The 14,605-nt window shown below is 31.7% G+C and overlaps 1 protein-coding gene across 3 annotated transcripts; it reads right to left on the reverse strand.

Annotated features, from left to right (window-relative positions):
• Nucleotides 1-507: 507 nt before the first annotated feature.
• LOC102676817 (chromatin-remodeling ATPase INO80) lies at nt 508-14,367 on the reverse strand. Of its 3 annotated transcripts, none has more exons than XM_031509773.1 (28): nt 14,139-14,367; nt 13,783-13,996; nt 13,375-13,534; nt 13,187-13,266; nt 12,883-13,094; nt 12,637-12,810; nt 12,277-12,573; nt 12,040-12,198; nt 11,800-11,969; nt 11,496-11,712; nt 11,315-11,402; nt 10,925-11,216; nt 10,657-10,859; nt 10,436-10,576; nt 10,204-10,325; nt 9,833-10,125; nt 9,479-9,761; nt 9,264-9,407; nt 8,900-9,155; nt 8,699-8,826; nt 8,541-8,635; nt 7,897-7,969; nt 6,803-6,961; nt 6,637-6,739; nt 6,101-6,213; nt 5,778-5,963; nt 5,344-5,696; nt 508-1,062 (listed from the first exon to the last, which is right to left on the reverse strand). In XM_031509773.1, exons 3-28 carry the CDS (start codon nt 13,506-13,508, stop codon nt 621-623), a joined length of 4,917 nt encoding a protein of 1,638 aa, XP_031365633.1. In that variant the 5' UTR covers nt 13,509-13,534; nt 13,783-13,996; nt 14,139-14,367; the 3' UTR covers nt 508-620. The 3 variants fall into 3 exon arrangements, with proteins under 3 accessions (XP_031365633.1, XP_031365634.1, XP_006614310.1); XM_031509774.1 differs by having other exon boundaries at nt 14,061-14,362; XM_006614247.2 differs by lacking the exon at nt 13,783-13,996 and having other exon boundaries at nt 14,139-14,348.
• Nucleotides 14,368-14,605: the final 238 nt, after the last annotated feature.

Consider the following 14,605-nt stretch of genomic DNA (forward strand, 5'->3'; position numbering starts at 1 on the left):
TTTGATTCATTAAAAAGATTTCAATTGCACTATTTGAGCGTTAGAATTCTCTCGAGTAACACATTCTCTATTACATTTAAATTAAGTCCAGAATTCTTTAGAAAAAAAAAAAAAAAAAAAGAAAAAATAATAATAATAATAACGATAAAAAGAAGCAATAAAAGAATAATTACACTCTCATTGTTTCTTATCACTGAGCACAATATATCAAGATTCTTGACGAAAATCAAAGCTATATCCAGCCTTATTAGCTTATTAAAAGACTAATAAATTGTTGATCTATCGAAGAATCCACAGTTCTTTCTACAATCTTGAAAAATATGAAAGAAACGAGGCTTAAAAGCGAGACTTAGAATCAATTGAACATTCTTCCATGAAGTCTTCCCATAAAAAATTATTTAATATCTTCATTATTGATCCATGCATTTTTTTTAAAACTCGATATGGCGTTAAAAGTAATCGGCAAAAAATCGAAAAAACCCTTTATTTTGAATCGAAAGAAATTTCAGAGAAACGCGATCCAGTCGCTTTTGAGCCAACATTTCGCTCGAGAAAATGTTCCGTTTGGCATTTCACGAATCTCCCTCGAGGATCACTCGAAGGAATTCACCCTCCGGAAGCTAGGACGATCCTCGTGATTGCTGCTGCTGCTGCTGCTGCTGCTGCTGCTGCTGAGTGTAGAATCCAAATGGTCTTGATTCCCCTGGATTCGACGAGGATGAAAACGACGCGCCGGTGCTCATCGACGAGGATGAGATCGATGGACCGGAACCGGAGGCACGTTGAACCGAAGATTTCTGATTTGACTGATTCACAGTGGCGATCGTTTGTTGCGATCTCAGAGGAACCGGAAGCGGCCGTTGAACCTTCCTGCCGTTATGGTGGCCAGGGTTGCGATATCCTTGATGGCCGGGGCCCGTTGGCCTCAATCTCGGTCGCCCCGGACCTCTTCGAATCGTTGCGCCCCCCCTACCTGGCAGGGGACCCAGCGTCCCCACCGGTCCCATGGGACCTACTGAACTGGGACCGTCCCCCTCCGTTGGACCGGAACTTCCTTGCACCGTTCCTGCAACGTTAAATCACCATCGTTGAATTTTTTTCTTTATCCTCCTTATCGATCTATATTTGTTCAAGATCATACATATATATATATATATATTTAAAAGATGTAAGTATCACTTTTCGTAGAAAACTTTTCAGATACAGAAACCTCCTTCTTTGTTTCCAGAATCAGAAGATTTTCCAGACTACTACGAATCTGAAAATTGAAAATCGTTCTCGAAAAGGAAAATGGCGCGCACTGATATTGGTCTGAGGATAACGAAACGATAACATCCTCTAGGGGGGGGGGATACGAATTTCGCGGGCACTCTTCTTCTGCAACTTTTCGCGATTATAATGGCAGATGCAGGGTACGAAGGGAGCAGCCCCCCCCATTTAACGTGGAGTGGTCTGACCAGTTAATCGGTTATTCACCGGTGCGAAGACAAACCCGAGGATCGTGGCACGGCATCTATTCGACTGATCGGAGGAGCCGGCCACGAGGACGGAGGAGGAGGAAGAAGAAGGGAGGAGGAATTTAATGAGATGGGGAGAGAGGAAAAAAGTCTGGGTGGCGGCGGGGGGGGGAAAGGGTGAGTGACAGGGTCGAAGGTCGGTAGCCGGGCAAGGATGTACGAGAGGACGTTTTCCTTTCTTTTCTCTCTATTCTTTCTTTTCTCCATTCGTATACACGACGTTCCATTCGTCGACATTCCTTGCCACGATCCTCCTTTCAGGAAGATGCTCTCCGCAGTCACCTCGGCAAAGAGAGAAAGTTGAAGTGGCCACTCGGCGACAAAGGAGGGTAGGAAAAGCTCGAGGAATTCGTTTTCTCGTCCACACACGCTTTTTTAACAAGAACGCGTAGGGGGATTTTCATGTGAAAAAGTGCACTTGGAACACTCGATGAGAATCGTTGAAGTCGTTTCTAAAGAAGGATGCAGGAAAGTAAGGGTATTTAATTAAATATATCATAATATATAATAATATATAATAATTAAATATCAAGTGCAATTAACTTTTTCCTATATCCTTTTCAGAACAAGATACTCCTTCGAATGAAGATCTAGAGAAGATCTTTTAAATGAATAACCACTCGACGATTACGAGAGATATTATCGAAGTTGATCCCTGATTGATTTAATATCCAACAGTGAAAGAAAAAAGGAGGGGTCGATTAAAATATTTTCGCATATCGAGAGTCCAGAATTCCCGTGGAAAGCACGCGTGGGTGAGATCCCAGGCGGGAGATAGAGTCCAGCGTGCGCGTACACAAAGAAGAGGGTTCCAGAGAAGTTTCGAGGTAGCTGGAAGGGCAAATGGAACGCGAGGATCCGCGGAATGCCGACCGTCCGGCTGGCAATATCCTTGCCCCGTCCTATCTCCTCGCATTATCCTGCCGTATCTCAGCCGTACAACACATAGCCGAACTCTCATTCTCTCTTCCCCTCCTTTCGTCTCTGCCACGGTGCGGCCTCTTTCGCTGTGTCCCGCCTGCAACCGGGAGAAAATTATTGCATTCTAAAACGGAAACAATGAAATAGTTTTGTCGGTACCTTTCGGCTAAACGACCGCCGTTCCCGCCCGGTGAAGATAATGAATCACCAAATTCTCGTTACCGTAATGCCGATGGATGAGATTTTAAGTGGAAGTGTGCCTCGATCACCGTGGGATTCGTAGAAGGAATTTTAGCAACTCGATGGAAAAATTTTGATTATCGAGGCTTTTGGAAATAAATTCTTCAAATATATATGTATCGAATGATAGTGGAAACAGAGGGATTCTAAGAACAAATTGATTCTGATAATTTTTGATAAAAGGAAGAGTTGGAGTACAAGTGGTTGAATTGTAATTAATTGTGGAAGTAGAAAGTTTGTAACTATGTCGTTCCAACCACTCAACTGGTTGGATTTACTTTCACGTTACATGACAAGGAAATATGATGAAAGCAATGAAGATGACACGGTGAGGTACGGTAAGGTACGGCACGAATCCACAAAATCCAACCTCCTTAGATCCTACTACTAATAGAGCTATAGCCAAAGTTATTCATATTGGAAAAATTATGCAAAGGATAATGTGTTTTAATGTGATATTTATGATTGGATATTTGTATTCTAAATAATATTAACAACTATTGGTAAGGAAAGATTGAGTAAAGATACAAAACGTTTAACGTTTTAGGTACATGATACAAAATATGTTTTTAAAGGAGCATCACGTTGGATAAAATTTTAGAAATGCAGATCAGAAGAGAGAACATCTCGCAAACGAGAGAGTGCATCTCATATTGCTTGCTTTCACATTGACCATATGCTATCTTCCTTTTATTCTATAAAATGCATCTCAAATAGAATTCTTCTTCAACTTATATATAACAATAAAAGATTGAAAACGAATTCTTAATAATATATTTACAATAAATCACAATGTATATAATTGAAAGGGATAAAATTGGTAATAAAGTTAAATTTTTCAGGTTGCCAAAATGGTGGGTAAATGGATCCATGGAAACTGTGGGGAAAAAAGAATTGCGAAATGGATAGAGAAGAAAAAGAAATGCAAAGTGATAGTGAAAATGGGAAGGTAGAGGACGGAGAGGGGTGAGCGAGTTCCAAAAACCTAAGAAGAACATCATCGATCGCAGCTGTCGCGTTCGCTCCGCACCTGCTATTGTCCGCTTGCCTTCCAGTCGACGACAAGTGAGAGAGGGAACGACCCCTTTCCTTTCCGTATATGTAGCACGAAACAGTGTACGGGCGTGCGCGCGTGCATGAAGGTGTCGTACACGTTGCCCGCGTAAACTTCGGTCCACGTGTCATTGCGTGAGGGCCACCTACTAGTTTTCATGCATCTTCCTTTCATCGGGCCTTCTCATACCTTTTTTCTTCCGCTTTTCGCGTCGTACTCTCATTTTAGTCTTTCTTTTTGTTCGTCGTTTTATTTCTCCTTCGATAACACTGTCGAATTGTTCTCCAAAATGATCATGGCAACGCGTGAAATATATCATTTTATTATCTTTGAAATTTTATATCATTTTCAATAGAATAATTTAAAAATTGGACTATTTAGCTTTTCCTTCTTTTATCATTTTTCCAATATTATACAAATTATTTTAAAGAAATCAATATATTGATAACAAAAAATAACGGTTAATTATTGTTAAAACATATTATTTTATAAATCTTTATTGATGGGAAATTTCACTTCTTCAGGATGCTTGATAATAATTATTATATATTTGATATTGTCAAGAAAAAAAAAAAAGAGAAAATATGAATAGAGAATAGAGATTTCAGACCAAAAACGTGATCACTGTCCAAATGACAAAAAAATCCAAGACACCCCCGGTCCCAAAAGATGTAGAGTACTCGAGCACATAGAAACTGTGAATGAAAGAATGAGTCACAAAGGGGGTAGATATCTCGAAGGGTAAATCGCGTACCCTTAGGAAGGGTGCCAACTGTTCGTTGCAACACTTGCGCGAACACGTAACCGCGAGGGAATTTCGATGGATTTCACGTCAGTCAAGGGATCCGCGATGCCCAGGGGCGGTTTGCACCGAGAGCAAAATCCCATGAGAAACAGACCAAGTGGTGTAATAGAGGGAGGAGGTTGTGGATCTATGAGAGAGTCAGTCGGGATTAACAATGTATCGATTCGAGGGTGCGTCACGAAAAGTCATTTTCATCTGGCCTTTCGAAAGTTTTCGCTTAATCCTCTTAGTCGTATCATCAGATATTTTAATCTAGAATCAGCATATATTTGTCAGCGATTTAAGCTGAAAAGTTTTGAATGAGAATCTCGAATATATAGATAGAGAAATTATTCAAGATCTAAATCTATAAAATTCCCTTTAAGACAATTTTAAATTATAAATAAGGATTTAAACAATAAATGTTAATTTTGTTGTTAATATTTGTCAACTGCAGTAATAGATGCATATTAATAATTTTTTTCAATCAGCATATTATTGCATATTATATATTATATTAATATTTAAAATATTCATCAATGGAGTCATTACATGGTTTGATGTATCAGTAAGAAATCTACTTATTACTCAAAATAATTCAATTTACATTTTTGTACATTTTTCTAAAAAATCTTTGACAGAATATACAATATATATACTCTAATAATACATTTTAATTTTGTAATAGATTTCGGCCTATCGTCGTTTGAATATCGAGTGGAAAGAAAACTATCGTCATTAATAAATACACTTTCTTTCTCAATATTTGGCATCGATAAATATACACATTCTTCAATGGGAAATAAATCTAATGAATACAATACTCACCATGTTGTAAAGTTTGATCATTTAAAGTAGTATTGGTTGGAGATAAAGATGCCGGTGACTGTGGACTACTTCCAAGACCTGTAGATGGTGGATGAAGTAAAAGGAGACCTCTACCTTTCCCGCCAACGGGTCCTCCTCTGCGAGAACCACGAGGTCTGCCTCTTTTGCTGGTACCACGAATTGTAGGCCTTATTCGAACACTAGATCCACTAGTGAAAGACATATGATGATCGAGACGATTGACTTTAGTTGGATCTCCAAATTGACCAGCTCGTGATTGTCGAGTATCACCAGAGGATGCTCCCACTGGACCATCGACATCAACAACCAGACCATCGTTACTCGTCTCATCCTGAATATTAAAAAATTTAAGATTCAATATTTTTCTGATCATTTTTTATTAATTTAATCTGTTTTCAAATTATATTAATACCTCTGATTTAATAGGACTGGTTGGCACACTGTAATCATCTGCATTATCGAGAATTTGTTGATGATTGTTAATCTGATATGATTGAATACCACTATTAGCTTGACTACTTTCATTAGAATTAATTTGAATAATATCCCCAATTTTATCTCCATTTGCATCAGATAGACAAGGCTTCTTTACGTCACCCTAATAAAAAATAAAAAAAAAAAATAAGTATTAAAAACAATAGAAAAAAAAAAATAAATAAATAGAATTTCATTGATAATTAACAAACTGAAAATGGAAAAAAAGTAATAGTTTTAAGAACGCTTAAGCAGACTCACCTTAACCGGAAGCGCGGTTAACTTCCTTTTCCGTTCTCTCTCCTTGTGGTATAAGTTTGACTCGAAACGGGCATCCTCCGCGTGTTGTTTTCTCTCCTCGCTCCGTTGACTATCTGAAATATATGGACACAAACTTGTATAAGGGGACGTTCGTTATTTCTTTTCTTATTATTATTCGTTATTAGAGCATTAGCATAACCTAACGAGCATAATGTAATTGCAACCATGTTCTCTTTTTTTTATTTTCTTTCTGTTGTATTCTCTTTCGTTCTGTCTTATTAAATGTATTTTTATATTCCAACGCATGTCCTGCCACAAGAATATAACTAAAATTGCGCGTCAGCGAGCAAAAATATAATGTTCTCTATTTGAAGTTTTCATTCAGTGAGATTATTTGTTGATTATTATAATAGTCTCAATCTCACAGTTGTATTTATTCATTCCATTTCTATGAATTTTGTATCTAATTATTAAAAATAAATAATAAACTAATATAACCATCATAATCATGATAGAATTTAAGTAAAAATATTTACATTTTGCTTCGATTTCCTCGTCATCTAATAAAAGGGAAACAACTTCCTTAGGCTTCAAAGTATCTGGTTTAAAATTTCCTCCGCTAATTACCATGCGTTGTATCTGCAAAAATTTAATTTTTTTTTTATTTTAAAAATAAATTTATAAAAATAATTTTATACTTACTTCGCTTTTTTCTCGAGCACGTTGTAATATTCTTTCCTCGATAGTTCCTTTGCAAATTAATCGATATACCGTAACCTGTTTCGTTTGACCTAGTCTATGAGCACGATCCATAGCTTGCTGATCTACTGTGGGATTCCAATCGCTATCATAAAAGATCACCTATGGAATAAAATTTATTTCCATTGAAATTAATTATGAAAAAACTTATAAATCTGTTTCAATAAAAAAAAAATATTATCTTTTAAAATCTACAGGATTAATGAACAAAGTTTAGATATCTATTTTGCGTGACATTTTAAATAGGGGTATTTCTCTTTCCTCGATATTCAAACGAAGGCATATGCAAATATATTCTATCAGCAAATGAATGCCTGCAGTCTATGTTCGTGCACTTTTGTATGTAATAGAATGCAGGCATATTCGGCAATGCAGGAGAACGACGACCTGACCAAAAATCTTTATCGATTCTATTATTACTTCATGATATTACTTTGCTCATGATCAAAATATACTGTATATCTCAGTAGATTGATAAAGTACATAAATTTATGTAAAGAAAATTGTGCTGTAATTAAAATTTAATAAAATTAATCAATTACCTCATCAATAAATATATTCTTACACTAATAAATATTAGTTTATTTAATTATTGTGTCAAAAAATCGTAATGATATTTTTATAAATGATATAAAAATCATATATAAGTCCATCTTTCATTTTAATAAACTTGAGAAAAAGCAAGCAAAAAAAGGATTATATGTATAATTTTTTTTGTCATGTATTATTGTCATATATAACAACAATATAACATTATAGTTAATATTGAATCAATATGACATTAAATTAAACAAGAGTTTTATTAAATTTGATGATTATAGATATAAATTGAATAACGAATTATTGTGATTAAATCATTATTCATTATGAAAAAAAAAAATCACAATTTCTCACGTATGTTTTCTTTTTCGATCAATTAAATTTTGAATTATTTATTCTGGACATCGAAAAAAGAAACAAAAGGCAAAGGCTTCGTAGCATCAGAAGATGAATACATACAAAGTACAAACCAATAAAGCATGGATAAGATTACTAACCGTGTCTGCGGCAGTGAGGTTTATTCCCAGGCCTCCAGCTCGGGTACTCAATAGAAAGACGAATATGTCCGCCCTGAAACACGAAACAGTTCATGTAGATCGAATAGTCGAATACAACACATCGTTTTGTATGTAAATTAATTCGGCACGCTGGTGGTGCACTTAGAGGACTTCCAATGCAAAATACATACGCTGAATAAATTTTATCAAAATTTCGATGATTAGATTTTGATTTGAACATGACAAGATGCATAGATATTTCAATAAAATGTATAAAAAGATAATAATAAGAAAAATGATGATGATTAGAATCATGTTATTAGAATCATGTATTCATGATAAGTAAGTTACAATTATTTATAAGATAGGAACGATTCACTAATTAATTTGTATGTTAGTTATGTGCGAGTAAACGAAGAAATGACATATTAAGAAATGTAATATGATACGTTATTAATATATATATTAATTAATATCACGAAAGAATTCGATATATTTTTAGATTGACGAATATTAAAATTTTTTATTTTTTTATTTAATTAAATATGAAATATTTAGAAATTAGTAGATTATCAGTATAAATGATCTAAAAATTTTTTATATTGCATTGTATTCAAAGAATTAATAAAAAAATATGAAATTACCTCTTTTGAAAATCTGCAACCATATCTCGTCGGTCAGAAATTTTAGAAGAACCGTCTAATCTCATAAATGTATGCTTTTTATGATACATATATTCCTGTAATAAAAACATGATATAAAATTTTATAAAAATTATTTTATCAAATTTAAATAAAAATACCTCTAATAAATCAATCATTTTAGTCATCTGAGAGTAGATAAGGACACGATGACCTTGTTCTTTAAGACGACGAAGAAGATTGTCTAAGACGGAAAGTTTTCCGGCGTCTGTCACCAATGTTTGCTTATCTATAAAAATATTATGAAAAAAAATATATACCAAACATATAAAAAATATAAAATGCATATTAAAAAATTTTACCTGGTACTATGATATTTGACCATCCATTTATGGGAGTACATGCAGAAATTCCACCATTTGGTTCCACAGAAAATGTTGATGTCGTCTGTGTCATACGAAAGTTGGAATTCTCTTGAGATGATGCAATAGAAAGAGCTCTTTCACAACCAAGCCAAAGAAGTTGTTGACCAAATTTTCCACCACATTCTTCATGTCTTCTCCATGCGCATGCTGCGGAACTATTGCTAACATACAATTTTCGGGGACTAGCTTGTACCTAGAATTAATTAATTCATTATATTGTATTATATTATTTTTTATTATATTTTCTCTATTATTTTAATTCTTATATTAATTAAAAATTAAATCATATTAAACTAAAAACCTTAGGATAAGTATCGCAAATAAAAGATGGAATGGTGGTTCGTTGACAATGTCGTATTATCGGTGATCTAGGAAGATGAGGATGTTCCGGTAACAAAGTCACTTTTGTATCTTCTTGTTCAGTTTTGTTTAAAGGCATTATTCTCTATAAAAAAAAATATCTTATTTATCTTTGTCAAATAAATATTTAAAAAAAAATCTATAACAATTTTAAACCTTTAATGTTTGATTAGCAGCTTTTTTACTGCTTCGTAAAATTCTATGAGCAACAGTTTCTGGCATTGAATGAATAACATGAGCTGTATGTGTATATACAGGTTCTCCTTCGAGAATTTTTCTTGTGAATATTAAGTCTTGTAATGAACGCATCGAAGAGTCAATTTTTCTAGATAAAAGAAACATTTGATTCATAGGAATTTCCGTTCTTTCATCAGCATTCCAATCCTCCCAATAATGCATTATCTTTATTCTTCTTTCCATTATAGTTGCAAGACATAATCTAAATAAATAATAAAATAAATATTATAAAAAATGTAATCTGCTATATATTCAATATAAAGAATTATGTACCTAAATAAAATACCAATGATAAACACTTTATTTATTTCCATTGGAGATAAGTTAATAAATCTACTAAAGGAAAAAGAATTTTGTAACTTTTCGTTGCTGTCATGAAGAGTTCGATGTATATATTCAGTAGCAAATATAAACAGTTTATTATAAAGCAAATGATCTTTAGACGGCAATGAAAGATATCTAAGTCCTTCTGTATATAATAATATAGGCATTTCATAACATTCTGTATGCATAAAAAATGGAGATTTTGCATCTCTACGCTCAAAGAGTTCTGGGTGATTGCAAACCTAAAATTAATAAAAATTAATATTAATATGAATATGATATTATCTTAAGATTAATTAAATTTTATAAATATTACATACTTTTCGAAATTGCATGACTAGATTCATAAGATTTGATGTAAAATTTTTATCATTAGATGCAGTATCACCACCACCGACCGTATAATGCAATAAATCTTCTATTCTAATTTTCTTTTTTAATGCTGTCAAAAAAAAATACATTTAATATAATAATTTTTAGTTATAAATTAATTTAAATTTAATTTTGTTATAAAAAATATAATTTTTTAATATGAAAACATCACACTGTTACCTGAATAAAGTAATTTTTGACGAGTAGTAAGAGGACAGTACACCATTACTTCAATTTTATCAGATAATTCATTCTCTACATCTTTCTTTATTCTACGCAACATAAAAGGCTTTAAAATCATATGTAGCCTTGATAAATGCTCTAAATATAAGAAAAAAATATTAAATTTAAAATATTATTCTATTATATCATACAAAATTTGTGAAATAAAAATATATTACTTTCATCAATTCCCGTTTTATTTTCAGCATGACTTTCAATATCTTTAGAAAACCATTCGTTAAATTCATCGTGAGAATCGAATAAAGTAGGCATTATAAAATGTAACAATGCCCATAATTCTGCCATACTATTTTGAATAGGTGTTCCGCTTAGTAACAATCTATTACGACAACTGAATCCAAGCAATAATTTCCATCTCATACTATAAAAAAAAACAAATATTAAATTCTGTTTATAAAATGTAAATATAAATGAATAAATACAAACCTGCTAGTGCTTTTTATAGCTTGTGCTTCGTCTAAGATCATATATTGCCATTTTATTCTATTAAAATATTTATAATCTGTAATAACTAATTGATAGCTTGTTATCACTACATGAAATGAAGCCTCTTTCGTGTGTAAATCTTTAGTATCCCAAAATTGTCTTAATATTTTTCGCTCTTGTGGATTACCCCAATATGGAACTACTTTAAACATTGGAACAAATCGTGCCATTTCTTGCTGCCAATTATGCAATGTTGAAGCTGGTGATATAATTAAAAATGGTCCCCATACAGCTATAAAAAAAATACATTTATTAAATTATATATTGTAATTATATTGTAAATATTTAAAAATATTTTTGAAATACAAAAATATTTATTAAATAACTTACAATATCTTTCGGCAACATGACATAAAAAAGCTATGGATTGTACTGTTTTACCCAAACCCATTTCATCAGCCAAAATACCGCTAATACCCTTAAAAAAATGTGAAAAATATTTATGTACACATATTATTTTACAATTTTCTTATATTATAATCTATTAATTTATTATTTAATATAAACCAACCTGATCATATAAATTAGCTAACCAATTCATTCCTTTTAGTTGGTAACCTTTAAGATTTCCCTTAAAAATCGAAGGTTGTGGATGTTCTAAATTTTCGGGTGTATCGCTAAGACGTAATTCTTGAGACGCAGCTGCTGTATCAAATTGTTTTGCTCGAGCTTTTTCATTATCAAATGCTTCTGTAGCATTCTTTTTTGCTTTCTGTTTCATAGCTTCACTGTTAAATAAATAAAGTTATAACATACTTTCACAATATACAAAATATGTATAGAATAAATAAAGTGTATATAATTAATAAATTTACCTATCATAATCGTCAATTCCAACAAGTCTTGGATTTTTTTCTTCATCTAATTGATTTAAAATTCTTAATTGTTCTTCAGGAGAAGCTTTCCCTAATTTTCGAGACATAAAATGAGCATAAAGTTCAGTTTGTGTAATAAGAAAATTTAATTTCCTTTGTTGCCGTTTTGCCTAAATTTTTAAATAAAATACATTTTTATTAGAACTAAAATATATTATAAAAATATCTATTATTAATTACCTCGATAAGTTCGACATCCATTTTTCGCTGTTCTTCAGCTTCTTTTTCTAATCTTCTTCTTGTTTCACGTTCAACTCGATCATAACGTTTCCAATAAGATTGCATTTCTCTTGTGAGACGTTTAGCTCTCCATATAGTCTCTTTCATATTCTTTTGAGACTATAAAATGTAAAATGTAAACATAAAAATGAATTTAAAATTATGAATAAAATTAAATAATAATGTATCAATACTCACTTGCATAGCTTTTTGTCTCCAATATTTCATACAATGTTGTGCTACTTTTTTACAACTAATTAACATTTCTTTATGATTATTAGTTTTTGCTCTTTGTACTTTTCCTAGTTCTTTTTTAGACATCATTACCCAAATCTTTCTTCTTCTCATTGCCATTACTTCTGGACTTTTATTATTATGTTTTTTTCTACCGCGCTGACGAGGTTGATGACGCATTATTGCTTCTAATTCAGCTTCATCTAATTCCTCTTCTCTAGGGATAGTACGATCCCAATCTTCATCTGGATAATCACCTTCCTAAAATATTTATAATAATATTCTATCTTTGAAATATATCACATTAATTTTTATTTTACATACAGGATAATCTTCAGAAGATCTATGACGCGATATTTTTTCTTTTTTTATTTTCATAACTTTCTTTTCTGGTTTCTTTTCTTTTTTCTTTTTATTTCCAACTATTAATTTTTGATGTTCTAAAAATCTATCATAATTGGATAATAAACCAGCACTATAGTATTGGTATTGAATGTTCTGAAAACAAAAATTTCATATTATTATTTATTTTATTAATTTTATTGATTTTAACTTAAATTTTAGTCTCACTTCTGGTTTTTGGTAAAAACGTGCTTGATATTTTTTCCTAAGTATATGATACTTCAACATTTCTTGAAAATCTTCTTCTGTAATGGGATTATCTGTATCAGATCCTGAAGCAGAACTATCTGACGAATCACTTAATAAAATATCCTGCAACCAATGTCGTTCTTCTCCTACACTTGTCATATTATAGAGTCTCAGTTTATTTATTCTTTCCTCTGAAAAATTAACATTATAAATATTATTAGTAAATGTAAATATTATACAAATAACAAAATAGTTATTTTTAAAATATTAACAATTTACAGACCTTCTTTTCGAATCAAAACATTATCGAGATAACTATCTGATCCTTCAGAAGATTCTGATGATACAGATTTGTCATCCTCACTGTAGAAATTAATAAAGCAGTAATTTTTTATTAAATTCATATTTTATTTATAAGTCATATATTTTTTTATTATAAGTCATATTTTATTAAATATAAGAAAAATCTACCTAGTTGGTTCTTGAAACAATTCATTAATTTGCCTTAAAAAAGGCTGTACATTAAGACTACGCTCTAATCTTTGCAAATGCAAAGGAGCAGCCATTTCTGCTTCCAACCTCATTGTGTGTGCTCTATCTGTCATTACCAATTTATATAAAATTCAACAACCTACAATAATGAAATTATATTGTCAATAATAAATAATTGTAAATCCTTTATTATTATAAGAAATCTACCTTTTATATTTTTTGTAACATATTATATACATAGATCTTATATCAAAGAAAAGCTATTTAAAAAAAACTTTAAAGAAAAATTATTTATTTAATAAATCACTTAGTGAAATTTATTTAAAATATTAGTATCAGTAGACCCGTTGTCAAGGAAACAAATACTTTATCTGCAAGAGTACGAACCTAATATGACCCTGTGATTATTTGACATTTCAATAAATATATTAAATGGTTTTGGTGATACATGTTACATAGACGACAGGAAATTTTTTATATATAATTTGTACGTAGCATGTAGCAAAATAAAACATCTATCTTGTGCTTTGTATTAATAAAGCATATAGGATTTTGCTCCTTATTGCATTGCCACAATGCTAGATTGTTTATTTTCTGTTTCCTGTAACGGGTAATACATGTTAAAGGCATGTAACCGCCGTATGGAATTGTATGTAACCAATTACATTATATAAGGTGAATGACACGACGAATCGAGCTTGTGCGGTTATAATTTCGCGAAATATTCGATAGTTTTGGATCACCTTCGGTTTGGTTAGAAGTAGCCCCACTTATTTAGCACGTAAGATAGGGTCGATCGCGAGGAAATGATTCCCTTTGTTCACATCGAAATTGGGTGTATCAGACGGAGGGAAATACATAGTAGAAAGAAGCCTAGAGAACGCAGACATTTGGCGTGCCATAAAACCAGGGCAGGGATAGGGCATATTGTTGGCCACCATTTTTGTTTTCAATAGGTGGCGCCAGCTTAATCAACGTATAGAAGATCCATAGCTTTTCCAACGTTTACTGAGAACAAAATAATTTTATTATTTATATAAAGTACATATAATATACGAATATATTTTTTATTTGCATTTTAAATAGATAATATTACATCAATTATATATTATTTCAATGTTTTAATCATATTCGTTATTTAAAATTTATTTTATTATACATCATGTATTTAATATAAAATTAAGCAATAAATAAAAAATTATAATTCAAT

This window comes from Apis dorsata, unplaced genomic scaffold (assembly GCF_000469605.1).
Source record: "Apis dorsata unplaced genomic scaffold, Apis dorsata 1.3 scaffold_174, whole genome shotgun sequence".
Taxonomy (NCBI): Eukaryota; Metazoa; Arthropoda; class Insecta; order Hymenoptera; family Apidae; genus Apis; species Apis dorsata.

Coding starts and splice junctions, on each gene's coding strand:
- LOC102676817 (XM_031509773.1), bottom strand. CDS start 13,508: ATGACAGATAGAGCACACACAATGAGGTTGGAAGCAGAAATGGCTGCT. Junction 10,126..10,203: donor TAGTCATGCAATTTCGAAAA/GTATGTAATATT, acceptor TATTAATTTTAG/GTTTGCAATCACCCAGAACT. Junction 8,827..8,899: donor GTCAAATATCATAGTACCAG/GTAAAATTTTTT, acceptor ATATTTTTATAG/ATAAGCAAACATTGGTGACA.